This window comes from Perna viridis, chromosome 5 (genome assembly GCF_037379345.1).
Source record: "Perna viridis isolate PV_CMFRI_1.1 ecotype Kerala chromosome 5, ASM3737934v1, whole genome shotgun sequence".
NCBI classification, from domain to species: Eukaryota; Metazoa; Mollusca; class Bivalvia; order Mytilida; family Mytilidae; genus Perna; species Perna viridis.
In genome coordinates this window covers 16,623,907-16,647,279 of record NC_142449.1, presented here as the reverse complement: position 1 = coordinate 16,647,279, position 23,373 = coordinate 16,623,907, and the positions used below count along the sequence as shown (strand labels likewise).

Below are 23,373 nucleotides of genomic sequence, written 5' to 3'. Positions count from 1 at the left end.
GAGTTTTGTATAATTGTTAACGACGACGACGGACGCCAAGTGATGGCAATAGCTCACCTGGCCTTTGGCCAGGTGAGCTAAAAAGACGCTACTATTTTTAGCCGTTCATACCTATATAGATAGTCATTGGAATCATCAATCTTAATATTAATCTTAATAATTATTATTGCTGCCCATATATTTTTTCAATCTAATATGATTCACAGCAAAGATCAAATAAGGATAACAACAAAATTACCAAAAACTAATCCGATTCATAATCAAGTCAAGTCCAAAATAAATCCGGTAAAATAGACATTGCACCATCGAAGCTGGTACCGCAATGGTTTTGACTTGGTACAGGCATTTCAAACAAAATGGTATGCTAAATCTAGGTTTTACAGAACGATTGACATCCCTCTTCCATTGCAGCGTAAATATATCAGTGGTGATTAAATGGCATTTGCGTGCTATTGCGTCTTAATCGGTAAATCAACGGTCACATCAGCAAAAGGACAATTTACAAGACACAATCATTACTCATTAATTTAGAAGAAACTGATTATTTTTCAACCAAGGACTGACATCAAAAAGAATTTGGTAAGAGACCTTTTGAGACACATTTCCTAATACCCCTGATTCAGGGGTCGGTTACGCAGATGTTTATGGCGTTCAAGGAAAGGCTGTCCATCCTTCATTGCGGACAATATCTTTGTAAGATGAATTGACATCTTCGTGGAGCAAGATGAAGATCCTGCTGTATACCTTTCTGAATATGGATTCTTATTAAATTTGGGAATCGAATACAAGTAATGTAAGTCCTCACATTTTGTTTCGATGTTGAGAGAAGAAATAAAGGACATATAGTTGTTAAGGATTTCATCTTCGTCAAAAGTAGTACGTTTGCATGTGGCATTACCTGGGATGTTACTATCCATGCCAAATTCCTTAATAACGCAATTTAGGTAATGCGCTTTACAAACAAATACAATGTAGCTCGAAACTTTGTCCGCAGGGACGATAACATATTTCTCATGTAGTTATGGGTCAGGCTTTCCAGTGCCTCACGATCGTTCAATACGGAATTGGGTCTATTATTGACACATTTCTCGACAAATCTGAGGCTAAACCCGGCGACGTCACATTATGCATTTGATCAAAAAACATTCATGCAAACTGATAAATCAGACTGTGACATCACCTTACGATTATCATATTAGAATCGAAATAGTTCATAGCTATGAAAAAAAAGAACGGATATTGTTCAACGTACAATTGCACCAGCTTATAATCTAAATACAATATAATAAATACTTTCAGAGATCACCAAAAAGTCTTAAACAAGTGTAAACACACCTTCAACTAAGCATGGAAGCTAAAAAGGACCTCGACAACAAAAGTAATAAAATCCATAGTAGCAGAGCGTTGACAGTTTTTTTCAAAATCAAACTAAACATTTTAATATATAACGACACAAAGACACATGTATGACCAACATTTCCCGAATATGGGTAGGCAAATGAAATCTGTGGCGGGATCAACCAGTTTTATAAGACCTTAACTACCTTTCATTAATGTAAGGCAAAAAATTAACTGAAACACCAATCACACCACAAAAATCGCTCTAATTCTGTACCCGTGCTAGAAATAATCGATCACTACATTTCCAGTGGACTGGATTTGGAGTTGTAACGTCAAGAACGTTAATAGGAAAAATTCGATGTTGTTTCAATATTGAAAATGAAGGAGTGCAATTATGGGTCGAATATCTCTATTTGTGAAAATAATGTTCAAAGAATAGACAGTAATTTGAAAATAGTAACCTTTACGATGAAGCTATCAAGGACAGTCGATAAACCCATCGGATTTTGTTTGAGAGAATGTGCCTTATAGACTTCAAGACTTCACTGAAACTAAACGATTTTATCATTGACCTTTGAGTCGTTTTAGTGTGAAAGGAATTGACCTCGCATTCGGACAAGAGCATCAGAGCAGTAACCTAGACAGTTATGAGTGCATTATATATATAGTAGCGGTCTCAGTATGTCATGAACATAATTTTCTCCTAACACGTCTTCTAAATGGAAGTAATGTAATGTAATTTTATAACAATTGTTCTAAACAGAATGAATGTTGTATAATATTACACAACTGTAATGTTAATTATGTAATTGACAATAATAAAGTTACCAAAGGAATACTTATTACATTTATGTTCACAGGTAAAAAATGATACAGAGTAGAATTCGTAAGTTATTTTGCGTCTTCCGGAATTAATATAAGCGCTTTAAAACCAATGGTTCAATAGAAGTAGACATTTCCGGGCTTAGCCGGAAAGGCTCCACTACGAATACACTGTAACATATTTCCTGGAACAGCTGGGGTGAACAGTACTTCTTAGAACAGTGAGGTTTTTCATGCACAAAGTATGACTTCCGAATATTTATCTGGTTTAATTCAGGATAAATATTGAATATTATTTAAAAATAGACAACAGATTTAACCAAACACTAGAAAAACATCAGGAATAGTAGTGAAAATTCTTTTTGGTGCCAGTACCAATATTTCCAAATTTACATATACATTACACACCTATATACATTTTGTCCTTAGTAGCCTAAGATTACAGACGGTTCACCGTTCACAAACGCTCCATGAATAAATTTTCAGGCGATTTCAAGGGACTCTGTATCTCTTATTTATGAACTAATTTGTTGGTGTATGAAATTTTCCGATGATTTTACAATAAAAAACAAGGTTTGAATCATGATAGTAAAAATAATATTATGTTCTGAATATACACTTTTTAAGTTCCCAAGTCCTCCTTTTATTTAATATCGGCAAAGCAATACCCATACTTCAGCTGTGGCATAATTCGGTTACGTCAAAATTCAAAAACATGACCTACACGTTAACACATGCAACAGAGACAATCTACATACAATTTAGCGAACCGCATTAAAAAGATTAAAATGTAAGAATTGAAGATAAGCGAAACAAGAATTCACACAAAAACTATTGCACTAACAATATGAACTCCTACAAAAAAAACGGGTGCTCCGGAAGGATAAGAAATTCCACGGCACGTGTCAAACACTACTGACTTTCGGGCGTAATCATTCATTCATAAAATTCTTATCCATTTCAAAAGAAATAAAATATAAATCTCTCTGAACGCACTAACAGGACAGCACGACGTTTCCAAATAATACACAAAATTTGTTTAACTAACGCATATAAATATTCGTGTCGTATATAGGACATATTTTAAAAGAACATTTTATTTAAGTATAGACTATAACTCAAAATAAAATGTGTTCTGAAATTGCAGAGCCATGGCATTATTATATGAGCAAATCAATTAACTTACTGACGTGTGCTTTGTTACTAGAATACTTTACAACATTTACGAGTGCTTTGGCGATACCGTTTATCGTCAAATTATTGGAATTACAATAGCGACCAATTGCGCACCACTTATTGCGGACCTCTTTCTGCATTGTTACGAATGACAGTTTATGGCTTTAATTAATAAAGACCGTTTCAAATAAAATTTGGTAAATATTTTTAATAACTCCTTCAGATACTTGGACGATATTTTGGCTGTTAACAACGACGACTTCAATATTATATCCTGCAGAGCTTTCTTTTAATAAAGCAAATATGTATAGTGTAAAGAATGTCCGTTTCTTAATCTAAATATTCATATCAATAATAGTTAACTTAAAACTAAAATTTACGATAAAAATGATTCTTTCTGTCGACAAAATGAACAAATTTTTAAGTTCTTAAATTTGCCCATTTTTCAAATTTTCGCATTAACTTAATGTTTTTATGCCGTAAAATGTTATTTCTAAATTCAAACATATGCTTTAACAAAATTAAATTCTAGTTTTGTTTCACTCTTTCGAGTCATACAGGTTAAAGATATAACATGTAATTTTCTTTTTTTTTTATTTCAAGTTTTTTTGGAGGATGTGGGATATGGATAAGTTCAACCAACATAAGACCTCCAATTGTTTTAACGATCGTTTGAATCACCGTAATAAAGGAACGCTGAAGAATTATTTACTATAAAGACAGTGTAATTTTAGTTATTAGTAACTTATAATGTAATGTATAGATACAAATCCAAAAAAAATCAAAAATTTATGGCAGTGGTATATTTTGAATTGAAATTTTTCATACTCAATAATAGTATGTAGTACGGGGCGCCGAATGGGGCTCGGTCATAACAAAATCATTTTTGTCACACAAAACTATGTTATACAGACTTGTTTTATGATCACTTCAATTTTATAATGACAAAATTCATTTTTGTCATGAAAAAAATTCATTTTTTTTCAAACAGGTATACAAATATTAACTTATTTGCATAGAAAATTGACTTAAGTTACCTGATATTCACATCAAATAACAAAAGCCAATTTTGTGAGACAATATCGAAATTGTATGCAAAATGTTCATTAAATTAGTTAGCATCCTGTGATTTTGTAATTAAAATTAATTTTTGTGGAGACAGAAGTGACAATTTAACACAAAAGTCAATTTTGTATGCAAATTAGTTTACAAAAATCATTTGGATATGAAAATAAATTATCTCATCATGGTTTTGTAAGAAGGCCTCTCATTGGATATAGTAACCGATGGTCTCGCAGGTTTCCGATTACTTCGAGCAAGGACATATCACATGGGTGATACGCTATTCTGCAATAATACCTAATAAAAAAGTATATGTCAGATATAGGAGATTTTGTACAATATTGATTATTCTAATATGACGTCCTTTTATGGCTTAATCGAGATAATGGAAGATATGGATCCTGATCGTCAAATCTGCCCGAATTCGGTCCAAGCGTTTATATTATATTTGCTTAACAGCAGTCTGACGTGTTGAAACATTTACAATCATGGAGACCGTGATGAGACATAAAAAGAGAAAAGTAATCCCTCTTAACCAGTGGATTCCTATGGAACAACGATGTCAAGTTTAGTTGAAATCCGCCCAATGGTCTCAGATGATAATATGTTTGAAAGAGTTAACAGACGACGACGAACGCATAGTGATGTCAATAGCTCACATGGCTTTTAGGCCAGGTGAACTAAAAACATATGTAAACGTATAGAAAGGTCTGAAAAATTCCCAACGATTGTTGAACTGTCAATTTTGGTCGTTCCCTCCGCGGGACTAGAACTCGTATATATCATGTATTACTTAACAAATATGTTTAATGGACTGCTGGAACAAATGAAATAGTAACCAGATTTTTTACTTTACCAATTGAGCAATTAAGGCTGTTCAGAGCTGTTTTTGCAGATACATTTACATAAAGGAAAATAATACATGTTCTCTTCCAAAACTGATATTAATTAAGACTTGCTAATCTGTGTCACTCAATTGCTTCCAATAAATTGTACACATGTAGCACTAATGTTGAGAATTTTTGGCATTCTATGGATGTTTATTTATAAAAAAAAATTCTGCTTGATAGTGCAGAACCATATGACCTAAAACTTTAATCTCTAGTAAAACTAAACACATTTTGAATACTGATATAACTAACATAATTTTCCAATATAGCGACACTAATTTCCCGCGCAATTTGGGTTAGTCTAACATATGACCGATGACTTACTATGATTAACAATCTAAACTGCATTTATACTGTTCGTTGAACATGTTAATTTAATCTTCAATTTACTTTTTTTTTTCAAATGATGAAATAAAAAGAAATGAAACACACATAACCATCAATTTGATTGTAAGAAATGATAAACACCCCTATTAAAATTGTTTCAGACTCCTCTACATTAATGCGGACTGAGGATAGCTGAACGTGTAAAATTGGAATATTCTAATATGCAGGTGTCCGAGGGACTATAGTTAGATTTATATTTAACAAATTTAGTATCTCTCTATAAATCGTACATCACACGAAATATCAGAAGATATGATACTAAAATATATATAAAAGATATATATCAATATAAAAAAAAACCTCAACTTTCTTAAAAGATATTTGAGATGGACAGGGGTACCGCGGGGTCCCAACTTTCCATTTAATAGAAAAAATGTTGACTTACGCGTTGTAAATAGCACACAGATGTATAACATTGAAAGCTTGTCAACTACTCTTAAAGGTAAATTATTTGCTTTGAAATCATGTTCAACTAAGGTATTGAAACGCAGTTATATAAAAGTCAACTTTTTATGCTGAGTTTTGAGTAAAAAAAACACAAGAGTCCCATTCGGCTCACCGTAAGAAGTGGACAGTTGTGGGTCCAGAGAATTAATAAAAGGTGACATGAACATTGTTTTCTAAGGAAAAGGGGGAACCCAAAGAACCTCCAATCCAGTCCCCGGATTTGCAACTGCGTATATCTAAATAAATTTAGTTTCTTTTAAACTATTGCGTTTATTCTCTCTTCTACAATTATTACATTTTATATGCATATGCCTCAAGAAAATATATATTAGTACGGGAACAAAGAGTTAATTGTAAAAAAAAAATAATGCACGGAAACACAACACGGCTGAATTTAGTAAAAGACGGTATGTTAAAGAGTAATCAAGGGAACCAAGGTTATAGCGGTAATCAAAGAGTAATCAAGGGAACCAAGGTTATAGCGGTAATCAAAGAGTAATCAAGGGAACCAAGGTTATAGCGGTAATCAAAGAGTAACCAAAGGAACCAAGGTTATAGCGGTAATCAAAAGAATATAATCCAGGGACAAAGACCAGACATGGAAAACAGACACACACAACAAAGAACATAAAGTAACTAAAATCATACATACAAAGTAACAAAAGTAAATGAGCGACTCGGACTCCACTAAAAACTGGGAGCATGGACCAGGTGCACCGGTAGGGTAAGATATCTTTGATTAAGGTTTAATCATAGACGTTTTTCGAAAATGTGAGCAGTACAGCAATTTTGCTAAATCTTAAATAGTCAAGGAAATTTGAAATTTTAAAAACAAATACAGTAACTATCGACATTGTGTGTTTAAGTTTTAGGTTTCGCATTTTAGATACAATCAATCCAAGAAACGAAGCGACAAGCTTACAATCAAATTACATGTTTAGCCAATAACACGATTTTATTTTCGTTTTCAAGAATTTATTGTAATCTTGTAATATATAGTACTGATATATACCGATTGAGGCCACCGTCACCATCTCCATTTGGTATTGGTGTGTTTTAGTTGTTTCGGGTCATTAACCTATGAGTATGGCCCATAACTATCAGGTTTAGTGTAATAACATAATAATTGTTCAAATCATAATTAGAGTAATCAAGGAAACCATACTAGGAAAATGACGTCACGTTAAGTCAAAGGGTTCAAAGAAATTGATAAATATGCACAATTTCGTAACCATTTTGAGCCTTCGATGTTGACCTTAGACATCGAATTTCCGAAAGTCGAAAGTCCATGCTCCCAGTTTTAGAGGAGTCCGAGTTGCTCATTCACTTTTGTTACTTTGTATTACGGTCCATGGAATTCTTTAAAAACGCGTCCTTTTATGAATATTTTCTCCGCTTTGTCGTGCCTTGTGAAAATCCACTACAACTATTTTAAAAATCTGATGCGACTCAGTGAAAAGGACACTACCTGCGTGATGGACTGGTTATGTGTAATACAAAGCTAAGGCAAATTATAATGAATTGCAATCACTTACTTTATCATCTCTTTCTATTTCAGCCGCAGATAAATCTATACCAGACAAAATATCACTCTTGGTAGAAAGACGACGAACGTACCCTAACGATGCGTCCATTTCGGTACTTTATAATAAAATGAATATTGTTATTTTCATCTCGCTACTTGTTTTGCGGTCACGCTTCAGTAATGATGACTTGTTTGTTCTAAATGCCTTAATGGGGATATACCTACGATAGAGATCATAACGAAGTACATTTATATGACTTCTGTCAAACTGTCGTTAATAACTAGGAAAGTTTATTCTTTGTGGTCGATGAAGTGTTTAATTTATTTGTCATCTTTTGTCCATTAATATCAGACGGACCAGTAACTTTCTGGCTTATCTAGTGTATTCCAACAAAATCAGATGGACCAGCAACTGACCGGCTTTTCTAGTGTAATCTAACCAAATCAGACGGACCATTAACTGGCTTGCTGTTCTAGTGTATTCAAACAAATCAGCCGGACGAGATACTGATTACATGGCTAATCTAGAGTATTCCAACAAAATTAGACGGATCACGCAGTAACTGAAATTTTTAAGGCATTTAAACAAAGATAGACAAGTAACTGACTGCGACTTATCTAGTGTCTCTCAACAAAATCTGTGGAACCAGTATCCGATCAGCTCATCTAGTGTATTAAGTATGTCTTTGTAAAAATTAGACAGGAGGTGGTTCATGCATGTCAAAAACCCACCAAATTCACATTTATTTCTTGTTCAGAAACCGCTATAGATTACATAACCAGTCTTTGTTTTTCATTTGGGTGTTGCGCTTTTGAGATAAAATCTATATAGATTGTACATGAAATTAGCACTTTGCAAGAGTTATCGTTCTTAATTTTGTTCGATATGGTTGATTTTAGTGGGCGATAAATGAATGATTTTCTGAAAGTACATATCTGAATATGAAAAGGACAACTGTTACTTAAAATTATAGCATACATACTCGATCAGACGGACAAGTAACTGGTTGGCTTATTTCTGGCATTCCAACAAAATTAGACAGACCAGTAATATACCGAGAATTATCTAGTGTATTCTAACGCAATCTGAAGGTCCAGTCATGAAATTGCTTATCTAGGGCATTCCAACATAATCAGACTAACTAGTAACTGAAAGAGTAATCAAGGGAACCAAGATTCTAGCGGAAATCAAAAGAATGTAATCCAGGGACAAAGACCAGATATGAAAAACAGACAAACACAACAAAGAACATAAAGTAACTACAATAATACACACAAAGTAACAAATGTAAATGAACAACTTGGACTCCACTTAAAAATATCAGACGAATCAGTAACAGACCAACTTATCTGGTATATTCCATCAAAACAAGCCGGACCAGTAACTGATCGGCTAATCTAGTGTACTCCAACAAAATTAGAAAGACCAATAACTGACAAGTGTATTGCCCAAAACCAGACGGACCAATAACTGACCATGTATTCCAACAAAATTTGACGGACAATTAACTAACCGGTGTCGTATAATCCAATAAAATCTGATGAACCAGTATCTGACCGGCTTTATCTAGCGTATTCGATCAAAAACAGACGGACGAGTTACAAACTGGCTTATCTATTGTAGTCAAACAAACTCAGACTGACCAGCAACTGGCTAGTGTATTCCAAGAAAATCAGATGGACCAGTAAGTGATTTGTTGTTTCGAATCATTTTAGAAGTTCTGGTCAACCAGTGACATAAGGTAATTTTTAACTAGAAGGACCAAAAACAAAAAGAGCTTAATTCCACCTATCAAAATCAACGCTAGTACCAAAATAACAGGGACTATACACAGAAATATAAAGTCCCTGAATGATAATAGAAATAGAACAGAAATATTTTATTAACCAATAAAGTATCTTTGTGATTATTAATGAAATAATAGTCTAACAGATGCCGTATACGAGCCAGTGGAGAGACAGAACGCAGACCGACAATAGCATGCATCACAGGAATTGTTTTGATCATAATAATTTAATTTGAGGAAGGCAACAAACAACTAATGTCACTTCCAATAGACTCCAATGCTAATTTCACTAAGTTCAATGAGTTATGGAGCTTCTATCTTAAGTTAACCTGAAGAAGTCACCTAAAAGCTGCATGTGTACACAAATAGCGCTGGCAATGTTATGTGGGGTTTACTACCTTGCAGTGAGACACCGGCTCCTAGAAGACAATGAGCTAAAATAGAATTGGGATTCCCCTACATTTCACAAAAAGGGGTCTTCATGCAGAACTATTTAATTCACTAAGTTACAGTGACCATTTTACGTAGAAATAAAGAAAATATAATTCCCTGCCAAACACAAGCTCAATTGTGCAGATTTGATGTGCACTCTTTCCACAGCAACATAACACAAGTGCACTAAAACTTGTGTAGCATTATTTTTGCGAACGTTCTAAAAGCTCATTGGTTGAATTAATGGTATGTAACCAGAAGTAACACGGATTCTGGTAGAATAAAAATATTTCGTCTCTCATTTTAAAATGTGACTGTGACGTCATCGAACTTTTTAATGATTTACTTGTTGAATTTTGATACTTAAATTTAATCATAAGGAAAGACCTATATTTTCAGTCAATTTGAAATAACCTCAATGATGGTGGTGCACACTTGAGGTTATTTCTTCATAGAATTTTAAAAAAAATAATACAACAGCCAATCCTTAAATAGCTAAAATTTTCCAGTACACTTGTTGTTCCAACCAATAAATTATGTATTTGAAGCGGAGACACCGATGCATATTGCCAAAAGGAATAAAATTAAGACACACAGAATATCAACCGGAACCCAAGAAGTATCCATGACAATTACCCTGAAAATATGTTATTTGGATACAGAGTAATAACTGTCTTAAAATTTTCAACCCTCAATTTAAGGAAATCAAGATATTAAGAAGCACTGTTCTTCATGGGAATGTATAGATACTTAGACTGCACTATTCTTGGATATCTAACAGTGGAATATTTTGCTATTTACCTGGAATCTGGAATTGAATGGCGAATCATGTTTACAATTATTGTAGTGACATCATATTAGCACCCTGCCCCTCCTCCCATTTGGTCAGTGTTATATTTACTTGATTATACAACCAAATACATTTTAATATAAACTTGATTAAAAGCAACAATACAATTGATATATGAAGTTTGATCCCAACAACAACCAGTCCCTATATATTCCAATAACAAAATACCTCAATATGCACCACTATGATTAAATGTCTTTAAATATCTTGGTATGACAAACGAAAAAAATTAAAATTCACAAAATAACATAACAATATCATAAACTACAGAAATCTAACTTTACAATATAATATGACAATTGATAGGTCTAATTAAAATAATATTGTCACCAAAACTCAAAATTGTGTTTATAGTATCACTATGTAGATTTACAGTACGACAGACAAATGGGTTTTAGTGGCAGCTGTAAATCACTGTGTAAAAGCGTTCTTTCAATTAAGTTTGAGCAATAGACATAAGGTATTGCTGATTGATCATATAAATTGCCCAGGAAGAAAACAATGATAACAAACATCAAAGCAAAACAAACACAATGGATTGCTGATATTGCACAACAAATGGGAATAATTTAATTGGAAGACAAAAAGATGGACAAAGAAGAAAAAAAATATCAAGAATCAGCCTTTTCAACATGACCTTGACTTGTCTCTTTCTGACCTTCATCTTGATGACTATCATTTATCCAGGTTTGAATAGAATTTTGTTGTTGTGTTTTGCTTGTATTATCTGCATCACTATCACTGGTAACAGTTTCTCCAGATTTGATCATGTCAGAATCTTCATCAACTTTTGGTAGATAGTCATCTTCACTCAGAATGTTTTCTTCTGCAGATTCTATAGTAAAGAAAATGATATATTTATTTGACATGAAACAATAAATAACCTAAAATTGAAAATATAGTTGAAAAAAATATTCTATCTTCTAATATCTAAAACATGCAGTGATGATGATCCCTTCTACCTGATATCAATGTTCTTGTGGTTATAGATAAGCAATATAGATGTCATCTTAAGATTAATAATAGTTTTTTGATGTATTGATTCATTACCGTATAGCCAAAATTAGTGTGACAGTCTCAATTTACCTTATCACCCACAAATCCCAAATACCATAAAATACAAATACCTCGAGATCAAACATGAGTTTCCTTAGAACTGCTAGACTTATATTTACAGATGATAAATATTGTGATCATTAAAATTACCAACGAGCAGTGATTTTATTGTACTAAAACTTCAAGATTAGATTTTTATTGACATATTAGAGAAGCATACTTTAAAATCTATATGTAACAAATTAGCGAGATTTATTGAGCAATCAAGAAATGTGGAAAATGCCCCAAATTGTCAACCAGAATGACGATTATTTGACCAGATGATTGTATGATTTCTTTAATATCATTAATGCCATGTGGTCATTAAAGGGTATAACTGGTATACAGTTCATCTGTCATATGATCTATCCATCGTTAATTTATGACTCAGTCATGAAACTTACAAGTACTTAAGTACTGAGATCAAACTACATGATTCTGTGAAAAATATCAATTCTTGTTAGGATGCAGTTTTTTTCTTACTACCTTTAAGTTTTATACTCCAAGTTACTTGAGTATTCAATGCCATCCCTATTAGTTAAGTACTCCTCTGTCTAAGAATCAGGCAAAATGTGTATAAGGTGTGGCACACGAAGAAAAAATACACAGAGATTTTATTGCATTATCCAAGTATTTATATCTCATAACCCCAAGAAATTACTGTCAAAGTGTTTGTAAAGTTTGCCTTTTTGAGATATTGACAGCTTGGAAAAATGGTGGGAAAATTTTCCTGCACTTTTTCCTTATATAAGCAGTCAAAAAACATCTATGTCACCAATGCTTCAGGATAAATTTAAATAGCTTAATAGTTGTTTTCTAGATGTATTTGAATATGTTAGAGGCAAAAAGGACCAAATTGAGAAAAAAAATTGCCACTCATTGCCTGATTCTTATACAGAATGGTACTTAAATAACTAACCTGTCAATGTGTCATAAAATCACCGTTAAATGTACTTAGATCGATTTAAATCAATTCGAATTATTTCATTCCTTGGTAAACAGAACACCTGTCTAAACTGAACCAAATCTGAAGTCCAAAAGTGGTTCAGTTTAGACAGATTTTACTGTATAATGATTGTCTTAACCTTACCAGGTAAGTTTTCATTAGAAGGTGTAACTTCTGAAGAACCTAGAAATTCATCTAATGCTTCATCATCTTCTTCAAATGTCACATCAGCTATATCCATTTTCCTACTCCCCTCAGAACTAGACACAGACACTCCTTAAAAAAGAACTTAGTTTCAAACGAAAAATTGGCTTTAAAAATTGACAATGGCGTACACACAATTAGGCTGCAAAATAATACAAAATGAATGTGCAAATGAGAGAAATCAAACATAGTCAGCAAAGTTCATGTAAACTACTTGGACATCTCCCATTATTTACCTGCCCTAGTCAAGTTTTATTCAGTAATACCTACCTACTCATTGTAAGGTGAAAACAAAATTTAGTAGATAAATTTGGAGGGGGGGGATTTCAACATCATGTGTCAGTTTGTAGTATTGAGATCAGGGCTCATACTACATGACACTTCTAGCAAAATAGTCACCTTGGGGTTGCTCACTTCACCCTCAGACAACACAAACAGCAAAATGAATTTTCAGACATCGCCCGTGATCAGGACTGCACACTTTCTTATCAGAGTCATCTCTCTTCCAATAACAAAAATACTACTACACATAAATCTTTCATTTCCTGGGTGACTAAAACGTGTTCCCTCTCTCAAACTGATGTGGCTATAGATTTAGAACATATCTATACTTCAGATAGCTAAAATTAGGCTAGCAAATATCTGGTATAAATAAAAAACACAAAAAAATAAAATTCTCCCACCTGCCCCCCATTTTTTGTAAAGGTTGGATGGGAAGGAGCAATCAAGGGAACCAAGGTTATAGCGGTAATCAAAAGAATGTAATCCAGGGAAAAGACCAGACATGGAAAACAGACATACACAACAAAGAACATAAAGTAACTAAAATATACATACAAAGTAACAAAAGCAAATGAGCAACTCGGCCTCCACTAAAAACTGGGAGCATGGACCAGGTGCACCAGTAGGGTAAGCGTTCTCTGCTTTTCTAGAAACACCCGCTGAGATAAAAAGTCAAGTACGGGGTAGACAAACGAGGAAAGGAACACTATGACCCGTTGAATAAATCAGTTTTCATGGTGCTGATGGATACACTTCTGTAGTGATGACTTCAACATAACCCTGTTCAAGAAGCCTATTTGTTAGAGTTCTAGCGCGATACAAAAAGTCTGTATAGTTTCGGCAAGCTCTGGCATTACGTATGAGTTGTGATATGAACACTCTATAGGCAGGAGCCGAAGGGATGTTGCCACAGATGAAAGGAAAGTTGACAATTCTGAATGAAAAGTCATCACGTTTGTCGTAAAGTTTGGTCAATAGCTTTCCTTTACCATCGATTTCTAAGTGTAGGTCAAGATATGAGGCAAACCTCACAGTGTCTGTAGTATCCTTTATCTCAAGTTCTTTTGGGTAGATGCGAAGTATCAAAGCCCCAAAATTAGGATTGTTTAAAGATAATACGTCATCTATATAGCGGAAACTGAGATTGAAGGATCTAGCCAAACAATATTCTTTCTTTCTGATCAGATCAGCTATAAAGTCAGCCTCATAAAAGTGAAGGAATAGGTCAGCAAGTAAAGGAGCACAATTTGTTCCCATTGGAATGCCAACTGTTCATTGAAAAACACATCCACCACACTGGACAAATATGTTGTTGATAAAAAATTCCAGCATTTTGTAAACATCTTCCTCTGTATATTTGGAAGATGATTTGGAATTATTTCTTACAAAGTATGAGGAATCTCTACCAAGAACTATATATTTGTATCAAGGTGTACCTTCTCTTTTGGAAAAACAACAATGTATAATGTTTTTAAGTCGGGATTTTAACTGGGTATGGGGAATAGAAGTATACAGTGTTGAAAAATCATAGGTTTTAACGCTATTATATTCAGATAATAGTCTTGAATTGATCGTCTCCAAAAGATCTGTCAAATTTTTCAGGATCCACATTGAATTAATACCACTACGGGAGTAACAAGTGTTGTGGTAGGACTGCAGATAATCTTTGACAGTTGTGAGTATAGAAGTTAAAAGTTTTGAAAGAGGTTTGGTGGTACATTTTGCAGATCCAGCTATGAAACGTTATTTGTATGGATTCTTGTGGAGTTTAGGAATCCAGTACATAGACAGTAAATCACAATCATCGTCCTTGGTAGAGAGACCAAAAGAGGAGAGCACAGATTTATGGTTTTCCACATTCTCTTCTTTGGAGAGAGTGGTAGCAGTATAGGTCTTATCACTGCTATTATTTTCTATGTCTACCTCTGATAATAAACATTGTATATAAAACGGTTTGCAGACAAAAACAATGTTGTTTTGGGCTTTGTCTGCTGGTACAACAACATATTTGTCATGTATAGTAGACAATGTTTTTGCTACATCAGGGTCTTTGAAAACTGATGTAGCCTTGGCACTCATTGACCTACTTAAAACTTTCATTCGTTTCAAAATTAAAGACTTCATGGCCTTTAACCACTCTGACAGAGAATCAATGTCTTCTTGTTCTCGCTTTATCCATCTTCTTGCATAGTCCTCTACGGCATCCATAAGAACTTTAAAGTTATTATTCCAATTCATGGAGCGTGGTTCACAAATCTACCATTCATTTGTTTTAACGTTAATGTTTATTTTGCTTCTTTCTAAGTCTGAATTTCCAATAATTCATCAATAGAATGAGAAAGATTTATTTTTATATCATTAACAATTATCTCTCTCAATATAAATGTTACAATAACTTGTATATACTTACTATCAAGACGTCCATATGTTTTGAAAAAATCTATGTCATCTTCAAAGGCATCCTGGAATGCTTCCTCTTTCTCTTTTTGTAAGTTTTTCTTCTTCTTTTCAAGATCCTGGATTTTTCTGGCATGATTTCTGGCTAACTGAACTATCAAAAATATAAAATATAAACTGTTATCACAGATGTATGTCTCCCATGTCACACATGGATGCTGTTATCACAGATGTATGTCTCCCCTGTCATACCTGGATGCTGTTATTCAAAACTTTATTGATTGTGACAGTGTTTCTAATTTTAAATTTCATGGACAATATATAATATCATCAATTCAACCATCTGACAACACCAAATGTGGACAGATTCCTCAGGTATAGTTTATTGTCTGCTTATATGGAACTATGACGAAATGATAATCTTGAAGTCAGTAAACAGTGAATGAAGGGACATATGCATGAAATGGACACAGAATTGTGGTAGAGTGATGACAATGCAACTGCATACCAAATATGACTGACTTAACATAAGTGGTTCAAATCAAACTGACCTAATCAGAAAACTTAACATGAAAATCTTAATGTGGACACAAGAAACACAATACTTTAGTCTTTCCTTTTGCAATATTTGTAACAGGTGAGACAAAATCAGTATACTACTATCTTGAGTATATATTAGAAAATAAAAAGTTTAAGAATATATCACATATATTATGATCATTTTCAGAGATGATTAGTTCTTTGAATAAAACAAGGGAAAATTGAAATATGGCATTATCTATGAATTTGACACAACAAGTTTTTATGGAATATGTGGTCAAAGACCTTAAAAATATGAAAATTTGGCTTAAAACTATTTAAGTCTAAAATCAGAAATCTTAACATATGACAAAAAACATCATATAGAAAATAATGGCCACAAAAAATTTTGGAGATTAAAATAGTATTAATATATGGCCTTTTCCTTATTGGCCCTGTAACATGTCCTTGGTATTAATAATGGCCACAGATGGCTATAATGGCCATTATTAATACCAAGGACATATTACAGGGCCAATAAGGAAAAGGCCATATATTAATACTATTTTAATCTCCAAAATTCTTTGTGGTCATTATTTTCTATATGATGATTTATATGCATTGATATTTTTATTAACCAACTTCATTTCTGGACATAGTCAGAATCTATTAACAATACATATAATTTAACATTAATTAAAATTAGGTCTACATATCGATGAATCAAATATTTATGATCATAAATCATGAAGGTTTTTGTTGTCTTTTCCAGTAATCCTCCAAAAAATCGAAAATTTATAGACAAGTATAAGATTAAACATACCTAATAATTCATGGAGAAATTGTGATCACCATGAGCTAATTAATCACAAGGCAGTCGCCCAATACCTGACATCTAAAAAGCTATGACTTTTCAGATGTCCATAATTTACGGAATATTTGGGTCGTTTCCGTCATCGTTTATTAATATTGTCCTAGTATGTGACCCGGGAAATTAAAAAAAAAATTTGGCAATTTTTTACGCAAAAACCATGTTTTTAAGTGCATTTTGATCTGGAATCAAGCTATTCACAAATGTTGTGGGAACTCTTTCAACAGAGTACACAAGGTAGATCTAGATGAGTAAAAAGAGAAAAGAAATGTACTTTGAAAATTAATTTCAACACTTGGATTTATGCAAAACAATGAGATTTGACTGCACATTTTGTCTTTGGAAATTACTTAAACACGAGTCATCTTTTTTCTTTAGCATTTCTGTATAGAAAAGTATGTGTTCCCATTTCGAGATTTCATTTTTGTTGCCTTTCCAATAATCCTTCCCCCCCCCCAAATCGTAAATATAAAACTCAAGATTAAACATACATAATAATTCAATATAATTAGTCCCACTACAATCTTTCAGCAACTTTAAATATCCTATTCTAATTAATTGAATTATTAGATCACTCTTAATTAAAGTTGTCACTTATTTTAAGAAGTGTACACCATTTTGATTTAGTTCATAATGGCCCTGTATTGATGCCCTGTTTTGAAATTTGTAATGCATGGCTGTGATTTCGTAACGACTGGCTGAAGGAATTTCCGGTTTCATAATGACCAGTTATCAAAATTTTCGGTTCATAAAGGATAGGCGTTTCTATACATATTGTAGTAAGTCGATTAATAAACCAGGATTAAACTTCAATCTTTTAAGCCTCAAAGTAACATTAAATAAAGACAGGGCACAAAATTAAAAATCAAAACACATAATAATCATTATGATATATTTTGATTCTAAATATTAATATTCAGCATATTAAAGACTAAAAGTATACTGTTTTGCTCAACAAACATATGCTACCTTGAAATAAATAAGAAAAAAATGACACAAGTCTTACTTTTACAGTTCTCTAATTCATCTTGCTTTCTTTGGTTGTATTCTGACAACTTTTGAGTATCAATGACTTGAGCCGTTAGTAACTCTTTTTCTTCTATGACATCCTCTAGCTCAATTAAAGCAGTATTCACCTTCTCATATTCCTCTTCTAATGAAGCTGTACAGTAGGATTTTAGTGTAACGAGTATCATTAGAATTTAACTATCTTTCTAAAATATTTAAATTTTTCTATGACATTGATCTATCCCCTAAAAAATGTAAATATTGCTGAAGGTCAATATCAGACTCTGAAAATAGTTATTGACTTTAAACAAGAATAATCAATAACTATGGACTTTTCCAAGTTCTATATATAACATATCAACAGAATTAAGAGTCCTTAATATTTATATTGCATATGTAAAATCAAGGACAATATAATATAATGGGACCGGTCACTATTAATATTATTAAAATAGCTGTGCCTACTGTGTAAAGCTAGCCATTAACAATTAATTTAATTTCATATTTATGCCATACAAATCTAGTAGTTATTTGCATATTTAAAATTAATTTGTAATTTTAGAATGTAAATGGATGAAGTCACTACATGTATGTAGTTGTTGATTTCAGTATTTGTAAATAATATTATTTACAACTCAGTTTATTAATTATTGGTCATTTTACTTAGGGACTTCAAAATTATATTGACACTGTTCAGAGTGACCAGTCTTTTTAGTAATATAAAGTCCTTGGTATAATATAAAAAAAAACTATTTTTAGTAACAAAGCTTGGATAAATGAAAAAGTAGAACTAGAATGTCATGTTTGTCACTGTAAGTGAAAATACTGGTTTAGCCAATGAAAATCAAGATGCAACACACCATATGTAATATTAAGATATGTTAGATAATAACTGATCGTGTTTCTGTAGTTGATCTAATAGGGAAAAAATGTTTATATTCTCCTAAATCTACAAACATAATAGGTCATGCTCCAATAAAGCTATACCAGGTAGATTTTATCTCCTAAACATACCAGTGTAGCCTCAAATCTTTTATATATATATTTATATATGATTTAAAAAGGCAGGAGAAACTAATAAAAAATCTTTTTGAACAAACCAGATGAACGGAAGAACAGACAGACACCATGATCACTTAATACACCCACAAAACATTATAACACTTTAATCAGTACATATATGATACTTACCTAAAAGATCTGTAGCTTGTTGTAATTGTGATACTAATATTGGTAATGATCCAACACTGTCATGTAACTGTGACATCACTTCCTGTTGCCGGTCATACTTAATATAGAGTTCTGTTATCTGACTGTCAGCATTCTAAAATATTAGCAAATGAAAAGTATTAGAATTTTTTAAGTTTTAAATTAACTAGAGCTGGTGTTATCTTTTCTTCTGTGTCAGTGGGTTACAGATTATATAAAGTAGTTCCTCCTAATCATTAAAGATAGACAGACAGAGTTAAGTGGCTAGTTGACCTGCTTCAATTGTAAGTGACAGGTTATAACAGTGCTCTGACTTTACAAAGCCTTTAATATACTATTTTGACACAAACCTCACATTTTCCCATGGTTATTTGTACACCATTTTTATGTTGTGTCAGTGCACTGTTATTGTCTATTTTATTTAAATGATTAAAATATCATATATGGAGTGATTATGCAATTCCAATGGGGTCAAAATATCACTATTATATTTAAAAACATGGGATCAATTTTTCACAGCGGTCAAAATACCATATATGACACTGGCACATCAGTAGTGATTTTCATGATTTTATTTAACATTGGTTCTGTTAATAAAACATACATAGATTTGTTGCATACTGTCTAACTTTCATGTTTGGAAATGTAAATAAAAATGAGCAAACACTAATAATTTTTAAATACTGGTGAAAACGCTATACACTAAATAGAACAGCAACAGATCAATTCTGTGTCCAGATATAATCAAAAAGGTTAATTCTGAGCATGTATATAAATGATTTATTGACTGAGCAATTTAGAAAGCATCTGAAGTCTCATGCCTAAAAATGAAATAATTCAATTTAATAAGTTACCTCTGCTTTGATAGCATTTTCTTGACAATTTCCATGCAGCTCTTTCCATACATCTTGATACCTATAAAAAAGTAAAATTTATTAATGTTTTCATTTATAGTACATTTGTATACAAAAAAAATATCTTTAATAAGAATTGTTTATTAATAAATGAATTTTTTACTGATTTTAAAGCAATATTAATTTTTAAGTATACATATTGATTATATACAATGCTATTTAACCTGGAATGTTAACAAAAACAACAAAAAACAATAAATAAAAAAAACATATTCCCCTACACTACAATTTTAGCAGGGTATGTGCAATAGGGTTTAAATGGCAACTCTGAGTGGCCGCAACCACTTGCTGAGCCAACTAAGCATCTAAGTCAAATAAAAATACAGACATGTTCATTAATTAAATAAAAGGATCACACAGCTGCAAACTTCAAAATATGAGTATTATTACTTAATTAAGCTAACACCGGACTTGCCTATCCCTTCAAAATGAAAATAGAAAAGTGCACCTTAGAATATTAATTTAAGATAAAAAATAGTAAGGTTCATTTTTTGTTACAATAAGCTGATCTTATGGACAGAAACCACCCATATTGTGGATGAATATCAATGAAATGCATCACTGTTTTCACAACTAGGTTTTGTTTTGATGTTTTCAAACCTGAAACAGCTTATTGTACAGTAGTTTGGAGTTATATATAAAAAAAAAAGATAGAGCAGACACCCCCCCCCCAAGAAAAAAAAATCCAGGCTAACTGATCTCCCTTAATTCATGTTTTACAAAAGTTTACAATGAATGCAACAAATTAAAATAATAAAATAGTTCAAAGGGTGCAGCTGAATATTGTGGCAGAGATAAAACCTTGACCAGTTTGAGATGGAAGAAGTACAACTGTATTGGGAAACACCATTTAAATTTGATACAGCTCTGAATTTGGATTGCAATTGCATATTTGACATAGAATAAGAATTTGACCAGAATATCAAAGTTACACTGTACCACTTTTTGTTCCCTGATTCCTGCATGGTTCCAGTCGCAACCACTAAAATCAATACCAGCCTTCCTTTTATATCATTGGATTTGGTGGTATACATGTAGTTTCAAAGCTTTCCTTTAACTCAAGTTACAGTTTAGTATTATTAGAACATCAGTTAAGTACTTGCTGCTAGTCCCTTTTGTCCCCTCATTCCTGAACAGATCAATTTCTTTGTCACTGAATTGTCACCAAGAGGTCTAGGGTTTGATCCTTGGTGGCAAAGGATTTTGTGAGGTAAATATAAGTCCTACCATGTTTTGTTAAGAAAACACTGGTTTAAAAATGTTTTAAGTACATTGCATGTGAGCAAATGATAAATGTTAAAAAAAACAAAAGGTGTAAAGTAAAGGCAAAAGCTCACTTAAACCTGTGTGAAATATGTGATGTATGATGAGAACTGTGATAAAACACATCTATTCTAAATGTATACGTGTATTTTTCATGTAAAAATCCCACTGACTTTGAGTAATTAAATTGAATACCTTGCAAGAAGATCAGCCCCTGCATCAAAATTCACTGAAGAAGCAGTAATGCCTTCAGTGAAGTCATGCTTTGTTGATTCCCTTGAAGTAATGGACTTTAGTCTGAAAACATTAGTAAGAACAAGTGTTTGATATATCAGCTGAGCATATAAAAAATATACCATCTGCCAATAAGAAATATATGGCTTTCCAACATAAACAACAATGTTAAATAAAAGATGAATTTTGTACAAAAGAAAATACGATTATGATTTATAATTTTAAAACAATTGACTTGGCTACCGGATATCATTTCGAAAGTTAATAATGTTAAAGTATTTAATGTTTAAAAACCTCCAAATAGTTATATACTGACCCCGCCGCAAAGGTTCCTTTAATACTCCTGAAAACACTCATTTTTTGTCGTCTACCATTTTGGGCAGTCACATGGTCTATCACATGTAATATTCTAATTCACGATCGATTTCGGACAATAGTTCCGGGTTATCAGCATTCGTCAGATAAATAGTAGTACAGTATTCGACACAAGTTTGAAGAATTAAAGAGCTTCTAACTGATTCACTTGTTGATCTATTCATAATAAAAGATAGACACTAAAATTGATCAAACTTTCGTCACGGTGATGTCAAGGAGTTTATGCTGTAGTTCAATAATGAATTTGCATCCAGAAGAGGATACGACTTAAATTTGGGTGTAACCTCTTAGAAAGCATTAGTTTAAAAATACATATTTATAAAACAAATGGTTACAAACCTCCATCTATCTCTGACTTAGTTTTTTAGACTATTTTACCAGAAATATAGATAAATGAAAACTTCCGTTTTTATATGCTGAGATGTTAAATGAGTCGAAATGTCAGAGCATGTATATGTATTATTGTTGATCTATCACAATTCATTACACATTCTACAAATAAGATTGTACACAATTTCTTATAAATATCATTCTAACAAACAAGAAAAATCTGAAAACATTCCTGCTGGTATAAGCACAGGGGCTTGCCCCCACTATCAAATATGCAGCCCGACTAGTACAGATGTACGTATAAACACATAGTGGGAGCAAGCTCCAGTGGTAATTTAAGCGACTGTCACAACAGGATTTCAGTTTCTTTTAAAGGTAAAGTACATTATTATCAAAAGTAACATGTCAATCAATTACAGAAGCTCCAAAAATTTTGACATTGGCAAATACATATTAGATAAAGACACCAGATGATTCATCAAAAAGGAATATGTAATTGATATACACCACCAATGTGAAAACAATTTCACTGAAATATTGAACAAGCATGCTCCAGTAAAAACAAGAAAACTATGCAGAAAAAAAAAATTACCATGTACGAACAGAGAACTATGCAAAATCATTCACAAAAAAAAACCGAAATTCAAGAAAATGGGAAACACATCGAAAACAACGGAACGTGGTAACCAAAATAAAAATGAATTCGACCAGACAATATTTTTTAGAAAGATGTACAGGTGGCACAAAAAGTACCGACTTTTGGTCTACTGTCAAAACATGGTGTCCAAAAATTGTTAATTTGGCGATTAGATTGTATTGCAAGAAAATAATAGAATTGTAAATAACTCAACTGAAGTTAGTAACATTTTAATTACTTTTTTTCAACTGTAGCAACGATGATTGGTGAAGGTGTGAATTACGATCAATCCACAAACAGTAATATTATTAATTTCAAGTCAGAAAGAGAAAATGTATGTACTTCATCTTTTGATTTTAAAAAGGTTGAT

The 23,373-nt window shown here is 32.5% G+C and overlaps 2 protein-coding genes across 3 annotated transcripts in view; both read right to left on the bottom strand.

Annotated features, from left to right (window-relative positions):
• LOC148616274 (solute carrier family 23 member 1-like) overlaps positions 1-23,373 on the bottom strand; it is a 51,269-nt gene that overhangs the window by 16,580 nt on the left and 11,316 nt on the right. The gene's annotated exons all lie outside the window — the stretch shown is intronic.
• Positions 9,516-22,127, bottom strand: LOC148616275 (dysbindin protein homolog). Its single transcript, XM_088583157.1, has 8 exons — positions 21,978-22,127; positions 21,623-21,724; positions 20,105-20,165; positions 19,233-19,365; positions 18,040-18,195; positions 15,657-15,797; positions 12,905-13,036; positions 9,516-11,554 (listed from the first exon to the last, which is right to left on the bottom strand). The coding sequence occupies exons 1-8, from the start codon at positions 22,016-22,018 to the stop codon at positions 11,331-11,333; spliced, it is 990 nt and encodes a 329-aa protein (XP_088439283.1). The 5' UTR covers positions 22,019-22,127; the 3' UTR covers positions 9,516-11,330.